The sequence below is a fragment of the Penicillium antarcticum genome, assembly GCF_028974205.1.
Source record: "Penicillium antarcticum strain IBT 31339 chromosome Unknown utg000005l_segment0_segment0, whole genome shotgun sequence".
NCBI lineage: Eukaryota > Fungi > Ascomycota > Eurotiomycetes > Eurotiales > Aspergillaceae > Penicillium > Penicillium antarcticum.
This window is the reverse complement of record NW_026695303.1, coordinates 292,112-306,508: the sequence shown is the minus strand read 5'-3', so window position 1 is coordinate 306,508 and position 14,397 is coordinate 292,112. Positions and strand designations below refer to the sequence as shown.

The following is a 14,397-nucleotide window of genomic DNA, read 5'->3' as shown; positions in this document are numbered from 1 at the left end:
GGAGAAGATGTGGAGGGTCAGGAATTGGGAGGGGTAGGAGAGAGAAAAGGCGCAGGGAGATGGGGGGAATATGTCGAACGAAAGTTCTCAAGATAAAAACCCAAGGCAGCACCGACCACTTTCTTTTCCTCAGCACCTTGTTCCTCGGCCCCGTCTCCTCCAAAGGCAGGCACAAACTTCTGGGCCACCGAAGGAGACTCCTCTGGTAAGGAAGACAAGAAAATTGCTGGCTCATCAGTGACAGCATCAACTAGTCCAGTGAAGCAGGGGGCCCTCAATTGCATCGTCCTGAAAATACTGCACGATTAGCACACATTCCTATATACTATGGTCTATGCCAGCAAATGCCAAGGGAGTTTGAACGCACATAGCCAAAATCGCCGGAGTAGACACCATGGCGATTGCTACCCTCAATACTCCCCAGCTCCAGAAGCTCATCCAGCTGTATTGGCTTTGGCCAAAGCCATTCTTGAATGGCCCGTAGCCACATGAAGCACATGCTTCAAGTCGTTAGGGCTCAGCGGCCCCGTGGCAGTAGGACTGGGTCCGTGCACGAGGCTGGGCGGTGTGGCAGAGAATCGACGAGGGGAGATCGAGTACTGTTGCGAGAGCGTGGGTTGTGGATTCTGCCTTTTTACTGCCACCATTGGATCTACACCCCCAAAGGTTTAATGGTGATAAAACTTGCAGAGTCTGTATTTGGCTATGTTTACTATACATCTGCCAGTGTAATTCATCCAAGTTGGTATAGGTGAAGGCGTACCAGCAATATTAGGGGTTCCCGAGTCAGTGGTTTGGCGTAGGGCCACGCACCGCCCCGCTGTTAACGTATTTACTTGCACATCCGCATTGTGGCGTTCACCAGACAGACTTGCTTTTTAACCATAACTCAACTGATTCTTATTAAATCGCGTTTTATCTATTGCAGATCGTAGAGCATTAACTAAGCTCTAATTTGATTGCTATTTGAGACACCTTTCGATCAGCCCATTTAGAGAATTGCTCTTATTCCCGGGCAATGTGGGTCTTCGTCGCATAGTCGCTGTGTGGCATTCTACCCTTGAAGCCAATATCATAGCCAAACAGCACGACAGTGGTACTTATTAGCTAAATGGATCATCAGACATGGTTTCGACACAAGAAAATAAACCTATCGTGATATAACGCCAGCGTTGTATACCTCATAGGGGACATGTAGCAACAAGGAGATAAGTTAATATTGTCTTATTCTGTACTATGTAGTTTCTTACGCTCTGAAAATCCAATCTGTGCAAATAAGCACCTTGCCATGCCGCCCCTGTCCCCAACGACATATTCGTTGTAACATTCATACACAGGCATGCATGGTCCCAATCTACTACAAGTATCTCTATGACTCTACTATCTCTCCCATATAGGCTTAGAGACTATTGTGGACGGGGACCGGTAAAAGCTTCTCTGAATCATTGCAAGCCTGTGATATCTGTACAGGAGAAGGAGGGAAACACAAGGTCATTCATTATTCGGAGTCAGCAACAAGGAAACGCTAGGGAATTTAATCGAACTGTGCCACGGTTAGTAATCATCAATAGCTGCGAGTCATCGTAAACATACCGGTGTCAGGAAAGACTCGGCAACGAATCGAGCACGCGCATTCAAGAAGAGCTTCATCTCCGAAATCTCCTTGTCTACCTCTTCCATGAACTGGATGACAAAGTCCACTAATTTGTGCTTCAGTAACATCTCGACATGGGTGTTGGTTATGAGGAAGGAGATATCATAGCCCTGGTTCAATTAGCTTTGGACACTCTCAACCTACCAGTGCAACTTACCTCAACTGGCTTCCTGCGCAAAATGAAGAACGACTCAGCTCGTTGGGTCAGGAAACGGGTGAACTTGTGAACTAAAGCAAGTCAGCATCTATGCTTCACTCACGGGTCATATCATATGTTTACCCAGGATGTGTTCAATCTCATCTGCCTGCTTGATCCTCAGACTGATTCTGACACTGTTCACACTCGGTTCGACCAGCATGCGCTCGTTCTCGTTGCGGGAGATGGTCAATGGGTTCAGCAAGACCTCCGGACTGCTTTGGGCTTCGATTTCGGGCACATTGTCTAGAAAAAAAAAAGGTCAGTAGGCGAGTCTCCCTTGTATGTTCTAAAGTCTAGACGTACGGCGTTCCGATGTTTGGGATGCGAAGTTGGAGATCGCCAGAGCGGCGGTGAGGGAGGAGCGGCAGGCCTGCAGGTATGGCCTCAAGCTTTGCGACTGAGATAGTGTCAGTTCCAGAGTAATCAATCTTGGGCGAACGGGACTCACCATGGTGGAAGGCAATTGGTAGCTTCCACGGGTAGTAAGAAGGGTAGCTCGCGGATAGTTTATGCCCCAACAGGAGCTGAAACAACAGAATAAAGTAGCGGAGTACGTGCAGTGAAATGCTCGACCCCAGTAACTCAAGAAAAAAGACCCTGAACAATTGAAGAGTGAGCGTAGAACACAAAGATAACAGAGTGTCTAGGCAGAGGGGGAGGTTGACGTCCGAGTGGGCGGTGATGATGGTGTTTGAGCAGTTTGCATTGCCCCCACGCTTCCTTGCCTCGCTGTTTACCTTTGCAGCTCTTTCAAGCTCTCTATTCTTCAAACGTTATCGTTTAGTTTCATCAAATATGGCAGCTATACCGAGTGAGTCTGGATGAGTTTCTATTTCCCGACGATCACTGACAAACCTAGTCATCGTTAAGCATGCGGGCAAGCGCCACGAAGTCGAGCTCGATCCGACCTCCAACGGCGAAACCCTCAAGTACCAGCTGTTCTCCCTGACCGGTGTTGAACCCGATCGTCAAAAGGTTCTGATCAAGGGTGGTCAGCTCAAAGATGATACCGCACTTTCCTCTCTGAACGCCAAACCCGGCCAGATGTTTATGATGATGGGCACGCCATCCGGTGGCCAGGGTTCCGCTGATCTCGGTCGGCCGAAGGAGACTGTCAAGTTCCTGGAGGATATGACCGAGGCGGATCTGGCCCAGCAGGAGGGTGCTACCCCGGCTGGTCTACAGAATTTGGGCAACACATGCTACCTCAATTCTTCTCTACAAGCTTTGCGAAGCGTCCCGGAGCTCCAAGACGAGCTTCTTCGGTATCGCCCAACCCCAGGAGCTGGCGGCTCAGGTCTCTCCGATCTCAGTAGCTTTGGTCTTGGTGGTTTGGGAGGTTCGCGAGACTTGGCCGCTGCTCTACGAGACCTGTTCAAGCAGATGTCCGAGACCCAGGAAGGCATCCCTCCGTTGATGTTCCTCAACGCCCTCCGAGCCGTCTTCCCTCAATTCGCCCAGCGTGACCGAAACGGACAAGGATACGCCCAGCAGGATGCCGAGGAAGCTTTCTCTCAAATTATCAACCAGCTGAGAGCCAAGTTGACTATCACGGAAGGCGAGGGAGAGTCTGCCACGAAAACCACTTTTGTCGACAAATATCTCGCAGGACAATTCGAATCCATCACTGAATGCGAGGACCCAGCGGCCAAGGAACTCGGCGAGGAACCAAGCCAAAGTTCCGATGTGTTTTACAAGCTTGATTGTCATATTGGAAAGGAAACCAACCATTTGCAGGATGGAATCTTGTCTGGTTTGGAGGAACATATTGAGAAGAACTCTCCTCTTCTGGGCACCAACTCTCTATACAAAAAACGATCTCGTATCGCCCGCCTACCCAAGTATCTCACGGTGCACTTTGTCCGTTTCTTCTGGAAGCGTGAGACTCAGAAAAAGGCAAAGATTATGCGCAAGGTGACATTCCCCGCTGAGCTGGATGTGGTGGAGTTCTGCACCGACGACCTACGCAAGCAGCTCATCCCCATTCGGGATAAGGTTCGTGAGATCCGCAAGGAGGAAATAGATGTCGAGCGTGCCCAGAAGCGTCAAAGAATTGCTGTGGAGCGCGAAGAGCGCCAGAAGAAGGAAACTAACCTGGGGGAGAGTGTGGAGCCCATGCAAAAGAAGAAGGCTGCCGAGGAGAGCAAGGCTAAGTCCAAGGACAACGACGGCGACAGTCAGATGGAGGAGACTTTCAAGACCGACGCCGAATATGAAGCCGAGAAGGCTGAGTCTATCCGCGTTGCCAAGAAGGAACTCCAAGAGCTGGTCAAGCAGCAGGGCTCTGGAGACAGTGGCACCAACCAGTCTGGTCTGTACGAGCTTCGTGCTGTGATTACCCACCAGGGTGCTAGTGCCGACAGCGGTCACTACACGGCATATGTTAAGAAGCAGAACAAAGACGAGGCTCAGACCGGCAACAAGCGCCGTGAGCAGGATGATAAGTGGTGGTGGTTCAACGATGATACCGTGACCGAGGTCGAGGCCCAGAAGATCGAGACTCTTTCCGGTGGTGGTAAGTTTTCTCATACCACATTCTGCACGAGACATAACTAACAGTATAATAGGTGAATCTCATTCTGCTCTCATCTGTCTTTACCGTGCCATTGACCTGCCTACGGAGTAATTCGAGAGATCGTGATTGTATGATTGAAGATCTATTCATATGAAATCTTCCAATGTTGTCTAGATGAATAGAACGATGAACATGAGTGATGCTCGTCCCCCGCCATTATGTGACCAATTCATTTACCTTTCACTTAGCACTTAGGTAATTTGTAGCAGCGTTAACTGCGTAGTTTGTAGATAGAATACTCGCACAGCATCGACCAATGACGAAATATACTGGTCTCACGTGACATCGGCCTCGGCTCTCAAGAAATCCGATCAATGTATTCTCATCTCTGGACAATGTGATCACAATGAACCATTCTCGCATCTTTCCGGCTCTGCGACAATCTGCGACACGAACGCGGCCCTCTTGGCGAGTACCGATCCGAAACTCCAGCACCACACCCAATGCCCGGACCCAATCATCGCGGTGGCCGCGCCATCTAATATATGCAGGAATATTTGGAGCTCTTGGCGTAGGTGCAGGGAAATGGATGGACGATAAGATCTCAGCGCCACCAGCCCCAGGGTCTGTAGTGGACCGAATCGAACTTCAGGAAGTCCAACGCGTGTTCGACATTGGCCTGCCTATCGTACAGGAGCTGCGCCGGGAACCGGATTATGTGGAGAAGGACGTCTACGAGAACTTCTCGGAGGACCATAAGGAACACCGCCTGACTTCTGGCCCTTTGGCTGGCAGCAGAGGTCTAGGATTACAGGTTGGTTGACCTCCTTTGGCGTATGGCGTCTGCAGTGGTTGGTGCCCGTGTGCCCTATCATGCAAATACCGAACGTCTCCAACTACCGAACCTCGGGATCCCGTCTGATCTAACTATTTCCATACATGACAGAAAGTATTCTGGAACGACAAGGAGAAGAAAATCGTTAGCGTGGTCTTCCTTGGGCCTGGCCTGGAGGGCTGGCCAACGATGGTTCATGGCGGCGCACTGGGTACGGTCATCGATGAGAACTTGGGACGAGTTGCTATTCGGCACTTCCCAGCGCGAACTGGTGTTACAGCCAATCTCAACCTCAACTACCGCGCCCCGGTCTACTCGGACAATTTCTATACCCTGCATACAACACTAGACCAGGAACGGAGCACTGACCGTAAGGCCTATGCCAAGTGTGAAGTCCGCGATATGGCAGGTCGACTCTGTGTTGAGGCAACTGGTCTTTTCGTTGTTCCTAAGAAGCTGCAGCTCGCTAAAGTCGGGGACCACTTTTGAGTGGATCAATGATGGCTTGATATCGACGGATATGGGGTCATTGCCCGTATGACTCGCAAGCTTCTGCGTCTCGCCAGCTTCTGCCTTACGATCTCATCGGCTCGTCTTTTGGATCTCTGCATTTTTGCTAGGCTGTATAGCCTGGAAGCCAGAATATTTAAAGACTCACGTTTCATGTAGAACAATCATTGCCTACACGGGCTATCTCACAGATTTTGTCATTATACATAGATTTAATGCACATATCATACACTCTTGTTACACTTTCGGGGCTGATCCCTTTCTGGTATGGCCTCCGAAACAAGATCGAGGCCCAAGAGTATACTTCTCTCCACGTTTTCTCCCCCGCATTTCCGGGGGGCGAATCGGCCCAAAATGAGGAGATTTGTACGCGAATTGCCAAGCTGCCTCGGCATTTTCTCGATTTCAAGCATTCTCATCCCGGCTATCGCATAATTGACAAGCTTTGGCGTTTTGACTCCTCGTTAGTCTACGACAGGCTCAATTTTGGCCTTTTGATTCGTCTCCCAAGCGGCCATTTCCGATACACTAGGTCATGACCCCGTTGTGGAACTGGGGTTATATTTTCGACCCGTCGCTTGGTCTTTGTTCATTTCCTATACTTTTGATCTGTCGGAATTGACTTATTTAGTTCGGTGGGCCTGTCAATCCCCCGGATTTCTTGGTATATTCTGGGGCACCTTCCATCTTTTCTTTTTACTTCCCCACCGTTGGGCTTTTATTTTCTGAGTTCTGCCCATTATGGCGACCCATGTCGATGAGAAGAGCGTGGTGCGGCACCAGGAGAATAGTGACTCTGAACGACGCCTCAGTCACCAGGAAATGGCTGGTTCAGGGTCTGAGGAAGGATTGCATGAGTCGGAGATGGATGTCCCAGTAGGTGTTCCTTGTGCAATTTATGGTGCGATGTACTAACTATAGCCAGATGACATTCCGTCGATTCATGGGCTTCGTTGCTATGGCTTTCCTGTGGACTGGAAGCCAAATTCCCGTCTATTTGTTTGGTATGACCGGCCGAATAGAGACCAAGCTCATTATCTAATGCTCATTCAGGTGGTATTCCCCCCTACATCTATGGAGACATTGGTGGAGCGGATCGATGGGTCTGGTTTGTAAGTGGAGATCTTATAGTTTTAGAGAGTATACACGATGAACTAACAACTATCTTCATAGGTTCTTGCAAACTTACTTGGCCTCGCTGGTGTATGTCCTTTCGTAGGCTCCCTATCCGACCTCATCGGCCGACGACCTGTCGCAATCATCGGCGCCTCCCTGATCGTTATTGGCATGATTGTCTGCAGCACAGTGAACTCAATGAACTACTTCATCGGTTAGTCTCGTCGCTGCCACTACAAACACATTCACTGACACCCTTATAGCTGGAATGGCTGTTGCTGGCGCCGGTGCTGGAGTCAATGAATTGACTGCCCTAGCTGCTACTTCTGAAATGGCCCCCACTCGCAAGCGAGGTGTCTACGTGTCTGCTCTTATCTTCACCATTGTTCCATTCTGCCCTTCGGTCTTGTGGGCTCAGCTTATCGCATACTACAGCCACTGGCGCTATGTCGGAGCGTTCTGTGGAGCATGGAGTGCCTTTGGTCTGTTGGTGACCATCTTCTTCTATTTTCCTCCTCCACGTGTCAACTCTGTTGGAATGAGCCGAAAGGAGATTATTGGCCGTATTGATTTCGTTGGTGGATTCCTCAGTATCACCGGTCTCATTGTCTTCCTTGCAGGTCTACAATGGGGCGGATATATGGTATGCTTTAATAAAACTCCCTTCAATGTTAATCTTACTGACCTCGCTTAGTACCCCTGGAGCTCTGCCCACGTCCTCGCACCATTGATCATCGGATTCTTACTGCTGGTCGCATTTGGATTCTGGGAGGTCTACGGAGCCAAGTATCCTATCTTCCCATCTCGTCTGAAGCAAGAGCCCCGGACCCTGGGTCTGACTCTCGTCATCACTTTCATTTCCGGTGCGAACTTCTTCTCTGTGCTCATGTTCTGGCCCACCGAATCTTTCAACGTATACGGTCATGATCCTGTGATGGTTGGAGTTCGCAGTCTTCCTATTGGGTTCGGTATCATGGCGGGAGCGTGTATCGTGCTAGCCCTGCTCAGTGTCTTCCGAGGACACAACAAGGAGCTTTTGATTATCAGTAGTGTTCTGATGACCGCAGGTGAGTGTTGAACACAAGCTTGTGTTCCGATGAGAGAACGCTAACGTTCTCTAACAGGATGTGGTGCTATGTCAATTGGCCGAGTTGATAATATGTATCAGCTTTGGGGAGTCCTCGTCCTTGCCGGTCTCGGAATTGGAGGAATCGTGGTGCCAGCCTCGATTATCACAACCATCATTTGTCCCGATGTATGTTGACCTTAAAGAATAGTGTATTGATCAAGACTAACTTTTTTTCCAGGATCTCATTGCCACAATCTCTGCACTCACTCTCTCCATCCGCGTGGTGGGCGGCGGCATCGGCTACACCATTTACTACAACGTCTTCATCTCCAAATTCGTTCCCAAGGCTACATACTACATCGGCGGAGTAATGATGAAGGAGCTCAACATCACCGACGTCAAATTAATTGGCGAAGTAATCGAGTTGACGGGTGCCTCATTGTTAGACGAGATCCGCCACGTCCCTGGCATTGCTGGCAATGAGACTGCATACCAGATGGTTATAGGGGCTGGTCAGCTCGCTTACGCTGAAGGATACAAATGGGTGTACTATGTTAGCATTGCTTTCGGTGGTATTTCAATCATCGCTGCTTGCTTCTTGGGTGACATTAAGAAGTATATGACTGACCATGTGGCTGTCGTGATGTGAGAATGGATATGTAAATAGCTTGTATATGAGATATCAACTTTGTTCTGGTAACATCATATCACATGGGTCTTCATTAACAGTGCTCGTAACAAATTGCTCGAAGCGAGTGGCTTACTTTTATGCGTTGTTTGTGCCCTACCTTCCTTCCTTCGCTTGCCTTCTTAGGCCTTTTCTTAGCACTCTTTTTTTCACGTCCTTTTTCAAGCTTTCCATTTACCTTTGACTGTCTCCGGTAAATCAAAAAGATCATATAAAGGTAGGGGGTGAAAGAACTTCTGTCGGGCCTCGTGACAGTAGCACCGTACACTGCATGTATGGCTTCAACATTGAAATGGTTATTATTACTGTTATTACCTTGCCTTTATATAATCTGATTGATTTACTTAGGGGACTCGAAAGCGGGTAAAAAAAAAAGGAAAAAGAGACTTAAGAAGAGGTGAAGAAGGCGAAGAAGAAAGTAGAAAAGTGGAAGCCCGAGAAAGCCAAAGGTAATGTATGGACTGGTACATTCTTACAAGGTTTTGTACATTGAATAATCAATAATTGGCAGAGTATACAAACCAATGTACTTCGTGGGGCCGATCATGGCGCGCCAAGCCCGGCAACTTTTTTAACTCGCAACTTCGACACACTACTCACCAGCAATGGTCTCCAACGCCCCCAAGCGGAAGCCCTTCGGTCAGCCTGCAAATGGCGCATCCGGAGCAGCTCGCAAACGGGCCAAAACTTTCGACGCCCGCACCTTGGCCGTGCAGTCGACCGACGCCGCCCTCTCCGCAACGGGCGAGCTCGATGTGGCCGCTTACTCCGCAGCTCGCGCATTCGAAATCCAGGCGCTAGAGGAGGGAATGCAACGGTCGAAAAATGTCCTGACGACGCGAGCTTTTCAGAAAGTGCCCCGCAAGTTGCGCCGGCGAACGGCCAGTCATAATGTCAAGCGTGTTCCGCGGAGGTTGAGGGCTCGGGCGAAGCGAGAGGTATTTGGTAGTGATCTCTGATCCGGAAGGGCTGTTGGCTGACACACGAATGCAATTGTTAGATGGTCGAGGACAACACGCCCACTGTCACGGCGCGCAGACGCAAACCATCGCATATGATGCGCATTCGACTCGAAACCGCTCGCCGTCTTCAAGCTATTAACGCCAAGACGAAGGCTCGGCGTGTGGCTGCGAAGCAAAAGCGAGACCAAGAGAATGGGTCAAGCCTGGAAAAAGTGGGTAGCCATACCTTTGATATCGCACCGCGGGTTCCCAAGATCAAGAAGAACAAACTTTCTCGACCGACGCCGGCAGAGCCCAAGTACCGCAAGCGCCAGAAGTGCAAATACTGGCTTCCGACCCATTTATACCATGCCAAACGTGCCCATATGGCAACAAGCAAAGACCCAATCTGGCGCTTTGCTATTCCATTATCTCCTACGGAGAAGAGTTACCGACCCACTCATCGGGCTCGAGGCGCTAGGGGAGCTGTGGCGTGGGATATGAGTTATATGTCTACTATTCAGCTCGAGGGCACGGAAGGAGCGATCCAGGCTGCTCTCATGGCTGTTGGTGTCAACGGGGACAGTGCATGGGGTACGAAAGGGAAGAAATGGAGAGCAGGAACTCGATCTCTGAAGGCCTGGACCTTTGAAAAAGATCATGCAAAGCGTCCTACTGCGCCTGTCACATTGCTCTGGTGTGCTGCCCCCACAGAAGAAGATGCTGAGATGGTCGACGCCGTTCAATCTCACAAAACATCAAAGAAGAATCACCGAAAACTCTTCATTCGGGTCCATCCCTCGGCATTTCTTCAACTGTGGACAGATCTTCTTGATGTTTCGAAAAAGCAGAATCCCCCTGTCATGGTAGAAGATCTACGATTTGAAATTGGCAGCATTGAAATCACCGGGCCAGGGTCTGTAGAGGCATTGCTGACAGCATTGAAGCCGATTATTGGAGCTGACGGCAAAGCCCCAGACTGCAGCCCGGAAGCTGTCTGGCGATCACTTATTGGTGTATCAAACCCCTCTTCACTGCCACAAAATGCCCTCCTTTCCTTTGATATTTCCGATCCACGTCTGCATTTCCCCTCACGCACTATTCATGTCCCCGATAACGAATCTCACATGACCGAACTTGCTGTTGCGCTCGCCTCATGGCACCCAGACAAAACACAAGGACCGTCCTCGCTATTTGACCGATCAAGTCGGTTGACGGCGTCTCGTCTACTTCCAAGCCAGAAAGCCATCAACAGACGCCGTACTGTCGCTGGACCTGGTAACTTCCCGCCAACGCAACTTACTGACCCCCAAATTCCGGTCATTATTCTTGCAAACAAGCCCCCAGCTCGGTCTAAGCGCAGCAATGCTCCCGGATCTCTCACCGTTCTTTTACCATGGAAATGTGTCGTTCCAGTCTGGTACTCTATCATGTATTACCCGCTCTCAAGCGGAGGAAACCCATGCCTCGGTGGTTTGAAGGAGCAACAGCAGCTTGCTTTCGAAGCCGGCGAGCCTTGGTTTCCTGGAGACTTCCCAGGAACACGAGCTGGCTGGGAATGGGGACAACGTGATACTGAAAAATCCCGACGTGAATGGGAGCGGCGTCCCAAGGGCCGTCGTGCCGAATATGATAATATCTTACTGGGCGAGGGCCGTCCTAAGGGCGAGATTGGTCGTGGTTGGGCCTGTGATTGGGAACGACTCCTTCAAGGGCCCAGATCAGATGTTCCTGATTCCAAGATCGAGAAAGTCGAGACCAGTGACAAGAGCTCCAACGACAAGTCTACCGAGTCTCAGGATAAGGTCACAGATGAAAATGCCAGTCTTGCTGTTCCACCACTCGACATTCACAATGTCCGTTTTGCTCCGGTGGATACCCATGTCACTTTGAGCAAGCTCAGTGAAACATCCGTTAATGCTTCCACACTCGCCTCTGTCTATATCTATCTCACTGGGCGCGGAACTCCTACATCCCATGCCCGAATCTACCGTCTTCCTACAGACCCAGCCCTACGCCGGCAATGGCTTGATCTTGCTTCTGTGCGTCACAAGGCTACTCCGTCAAAGACCTCAAAGAAGGCAACATCTGAGCCTGCTTCCGAGGAAGCTCGACGTCTCCTTGCCGAATCTCTCGTCTTGGGCTCTGCTGCTGGAGAAACGGACTCTGAGCATCTGGATGTTCCTACTGAAGATGATCTGATTGGATTTGTTACTACGGGTAATTATAATCTCTCAGAAGCCAAGGGGACAGGAATGGGCTGCATTCAGCTGTCTAAGGTGTTGGAGTCTGATGTCAAATCATCTGAGAGAAGGATGTGTATAATTCGGACTTCTGGACAGAAGAGTGGGCGATTAGCGATGTGGGATTTTGTATGATATCGAAGAACACTTACAACGAAGATACCCTGTTGTGGTTACAGCAATACTATCCCAGTAAACTGGCTTTATACAGTCTAAACAAGTTACTTTCTGCGATGTAGAACTACTCAAGGCCATTGACCAAGATCCACTCTCATCCATTGCTTTATTCTATCCTACCTGGATGAAATCAAATGGAACAAAGAAAAAAAAATGCACGTTCTATACATACAGTACAGCAGCAGCAACGAGCCCAATCAAACCAAAGGGCCCAAACAATCGTAGAGACTTGACTTGTATCCGCTCATCCCCCGGCTAAATCTAACCCACAATGCGATCCACAAAGGCAGCCTCCAAGCGCGCAACCTCACGCTTGAAAGCATCAACTTCCTCCCAGCAGTTCAATGGCCGACGATCGTTCAACCGCAGGCAGCTAACAACATCCGACTTGGCCTTGGCAACGCCGTCGTCAAGATCCGCAACCTTCCTCCGTCCATCGAGCTTGGTGCGCAATTGCTCAATCTCGGCTGCTACCGCGTTGCGCGACACGTCGCGCTTGGCTACCGGCTGGGCGGCGGCGGGTTCCTGCGGCGCGGCAAATGTGGCCACGGGGTCGTGCTCCCGTCCAGCGAAGGGGATTCGTGGTGCGTCCAGGTTCAGTGAGCCGGCTGGGTATCCCGAGGAGTTGGATGTGACCGGGGCCGTGGCGGCTGTGATGGGCAGGGAGGAGGTATCCTTTGACTCGGCGATGCGCTTCTCGATCTCGGCGAGGGTCTGCTGCTCGCGTTCGCGGAGGCGTTGGAGTTCCTGTGCGACGCGGTTTTGGATTTCCAGTTCCAGGGCCTTGGAGCGGGTAGAGTCGGTCTGAGTGGATTGATTGTTGGTAAGTTTTTGTTTGGCATTGGGAGCTAGCTTAAGGTGGGATAATGCATACCTCCGAGTTGGACTGGAGGGCGTCCACTAGGTTCGAGGAGAATTGAACGGGAGAGTTGCTGTACATGAATGTTAGCTATGGCTGTAGAGTTCTCTAAGGGTGCCTCGCAAAATCGCATGTGGTAACAGCATAGCAGAGGAAGCTTTCATCCCGGAAGATCTCATGTCTTCTTCCCAATTGACGTCAATTGAGAGGTTGTTTCTGCTCCCTCGGTTGTCCAGCACTTAATGCGGCGGAAGCTGCAAGATCAGAGGGCAATTACCTGGAGAACACATGTTGTGAGCCGGCCGAAGCATCGGGCTTAGAGTTGCCAGCACCCATTTTGCGAGAATGACGAGTCCTGTGAAGGGGAATAGAAGTGCACGATGCCCGCTCTCCCGATCCGCTCGGAGGCTGTGAGAGGTCACGTGCGCTTAGTCATATTTACTGCTGAGATGAACGTCCTCCTTTCTGCTTAGAACTACGAGATACTTAGTTAAGTAGATCATTGTGTTTATTAGTATTTTGTAACCTATCTTCTATCAATGGATATTTATCGCAGTGGACGCAGCGCATCGGAAACCACTGCCCACTGTCACCCATGCTATCGCGCGCTAGGCTCATGTTCCGCAAGCTTCGTAGTCGTGGCAGTCATGGCAACGAGCCCGCGCCATCATCAGCGCTGGCTACGACAACAGAGAGCGAACCTGTTGACCCACCCCCTCACGCCATCCATATAAGTGACGTGAGCCGGTCACCCACCAAACTACCCCGCAAGCCCGGTTCCGATCAACAGTCCATGACCATTATCGTCGCGAACGCCAAGGGTGCCGCCGGCTACTTGGACCTTTACAGGGTACGTACCCACCCAGCGCAATACAATCTTGCTGCGAGAACCCTTGCCCTGGCCGGCCCCGAGCTCACCCCACCCCCGCGCGCGGTTCATTATAGCTACTCCAGCGAGAGAAGGATTGCTGGGAGTTCGACCCTACACACGACTTCGACACAGATTACCTTTGCGACGGGTATCTCTACACTGTCTACTTCATCCCGCCGCCTAGCGACGCGGGGTCTCGCACAGCATATCTCACCCTCATGCAGCATATCTGCCTCGTCTTCACGTACGATGCTTCGTCGAGGGAATCGTGGGACGAAACAGTCGCCGCCTGCCAGGGGATACGCAGCCGCTGCGAAAAAGCCGGGGTCCGGCCCTTCCTTGCGACAATGATCGCCGCCATGCGTGAAGGTGAAGGTCAAGATCCAGGTGAAGAAGCCGCCGTGTCCCACGCGGAAGCCGAGGCGTTTGCTGCAACCCAGCGGGACTGTCGCTTTGTCGGTTTCTCGCCCGCGACTGGGCGCGGCATTTGCGATGCGGTCGGCTCGCTGGTTGAGCGAGCACACGGCGCTCGTGATCAGTATGCTATGGACCAGGGGGGTTATGCCCAGAGGTACAAGAGAGCGCAGGCATTTCAGGCATTATTTCCCAGCTAGAGATGTCCTAGCTCAAGAATAACATAATCACGGATGGATGGATGTGATACCGCAGCCCAAGAGATTCAGCAGATACAGCAAATATATTAAGTGGGAACGCTGCTTC

General features: G+C 50.8%; 8 protein-coding genes across 8 annotated transcripts; 5 read left to right on the top strand and 3 right to left on the bottom strand.

The window, feature by feature from the left end:
* Nucleotides 1-17: 17 nt before the first annotated feature.
* On the bottom strand, nucleotides 18-396 carry N7508_004764 (uncharacterized protein; the record flags this gene model as incomplete). Its single annotated transcript, XM_058462830.1, has 2 exons — nucleotides 18-288; nucleotides 368-396. 2 exons carry the CDS (start codon nucleotides 394-396, stop codon nucleotides 18-20), a joined length of 300 nt encoding a protein of 99 aa, XP_058319308.1.
* Nucleotides 397-1,534: 1,138 nt separating this feature from the next.
* N7508_004763 (actin-related protein 2/3 complex subunit 4 family protein) lies at nucleotides 1,535-2,304 on the bottom strand (the record flags this gene model as incomplete). Its single annotated transcript, XM_058462829.1, has 6 exons — nucleotides 1,535-1,543; nucleotides 1,594-1,764; nucleotides 1,812-1,882; nucleotides 1,935-2,096; nucleotides 2,157-2,250; nucleotides 2,302-2,304. The coding sequence occupies 6 exons, from the start codon at nucleotides 2,302-2,304 to the stop codon at nucleotides 1,535-1,537; spliced, it is 510 nt and encodes a 169-aa protein (XP_058319307.1).
* A 344-nt stretch (nucleotides 2,305-2,648) lies between these two features.
* N7508_004762 (ubiquitin-specific protease UBP6) lies at nucleotides 2,649-4,479 on the top strand (the record flags this gene model as incomplete). Its single annotated transcript, XM_058462828.1, has 3 exons — nucleotides 2,649-2,664; nucleotides 2,713-4,368; nucleotides 4,421-4,479. The coding sequence occupies 3 exons, from the start codon at nucleotides 2,649-2,651 to the stop codon at nucleotides 4,477-4,479; spliced, it is 1,731 nt and encodes a 576-aa protein (XP_058319306.1).
* A 295-nt stretch (nucleotides 4,480-4,774) lies between these two features.
* On the top strand, nucleotides 4,775-5,692 carry N7508_004761 (PaaI family thioesterase; the record flags this gene model as incomplete). Its single annotated transcript, XM_058462827.1, has 2 exons — nucleotides 4,775-5,182; nucleotides 5,315-5,692. 2 exons carry the CDS (start codon nucleotides 4,775-4,777, stop codon nucleotides 5,690-5,692), a joined length of 786 nt encoding a protein of 261 aa, XP_058319305.1.
* A 762-nt stretch (nucleotides 5,693-6,454) lies between these two features.
* On the top strand, nucleotides 6,455-8,547 carry N7508_004760 (putative MFS drug efflux pump; the record flags this gene model as incomplete). The annotated part of the gene is made up of 8 exons (XM_058462826.1): nucleotides 6,455-6,589; nucleotides 6,639-6,717; nucleotides 6,767-6,825; nucleotides 6,887-7,043; nucleotides 7,093-7,472; nucleotides 7,524-7,896; nucleotides 7,954-8,084; nucleotides 8,137-8,547. The coding sequence occupies 8 exons, from the start codon at nucleotides 6,455-6,457 to the stop codon at nucleotides 8,545-8,547; spliced, it is 1,725 nt and encodes a 574-aa protein (XP_058319304.1).
* A 644-nt stretch (nucleotides 8,548-9,191) lies between these two features.
* On the top strand, nucleotides 9,192-11,905 carry N7508_004759 (ribonuclease P/MRP protein subunit POP1; the record flags this gene model as incomplete). The annotated part of the gene is made up of 2 exons (XM_058462825.1): nucleotides 9,192-9,524; nucleotides 9,587-11,905. The coding sequence occupies 2 exons, from the start codon at nucleotides 9,192-9,194 to the stop codon at nucleotides 11,903-11,905; spliced, it is 2,652 nt and encodes an 883-aa protein (XP_058319303.1).
* A 303-nt stretch (nucleotides 11,906-12,208) lies between these two features.
* N7508_004758 (Mic19 family protein) lies at nucleotides 12,209-13,142 on the bottom strand (the record flags this gene model as incomplete). Its single annotated transcript, XM_058462824.1, has 3 exons — nucleotides 12,209-12,751; nucleotides 12,822-12,879; nucleotides 13,084-13,142. The coding sequence occupies 3 exons, from the start codon at nucleotides 13,140-13,142 to the stop codon at nucleotides 12,209-12,211; spliced, it is 660 nt and encodes a 219-aa protein (XP_058319302.1).
* A 259-nt stretch (nucleotides 13,143-13,401) lies between these two features.
* On the top strand, nucleotides 13,402-14,291 carry N7508_004757 (uncharacterized protein; the record flags this gene model as incomplete). The annotated part of the gene is made up of 2 exons (XM_058462823.1): nucleotides 13,402-13,656; nucleotides 13,752-14,291. 2 exons carry the CDS (start codon nucleotides 13,402-13,404, stop codon nucleotides 14,289-14,291), a joined length of 795 nt encoding a protein of 264 aa, XP_058319301.1.
* Between the last annotated feature and the right edge of the window lie 106 nt (nucleotides 14,292-14,397).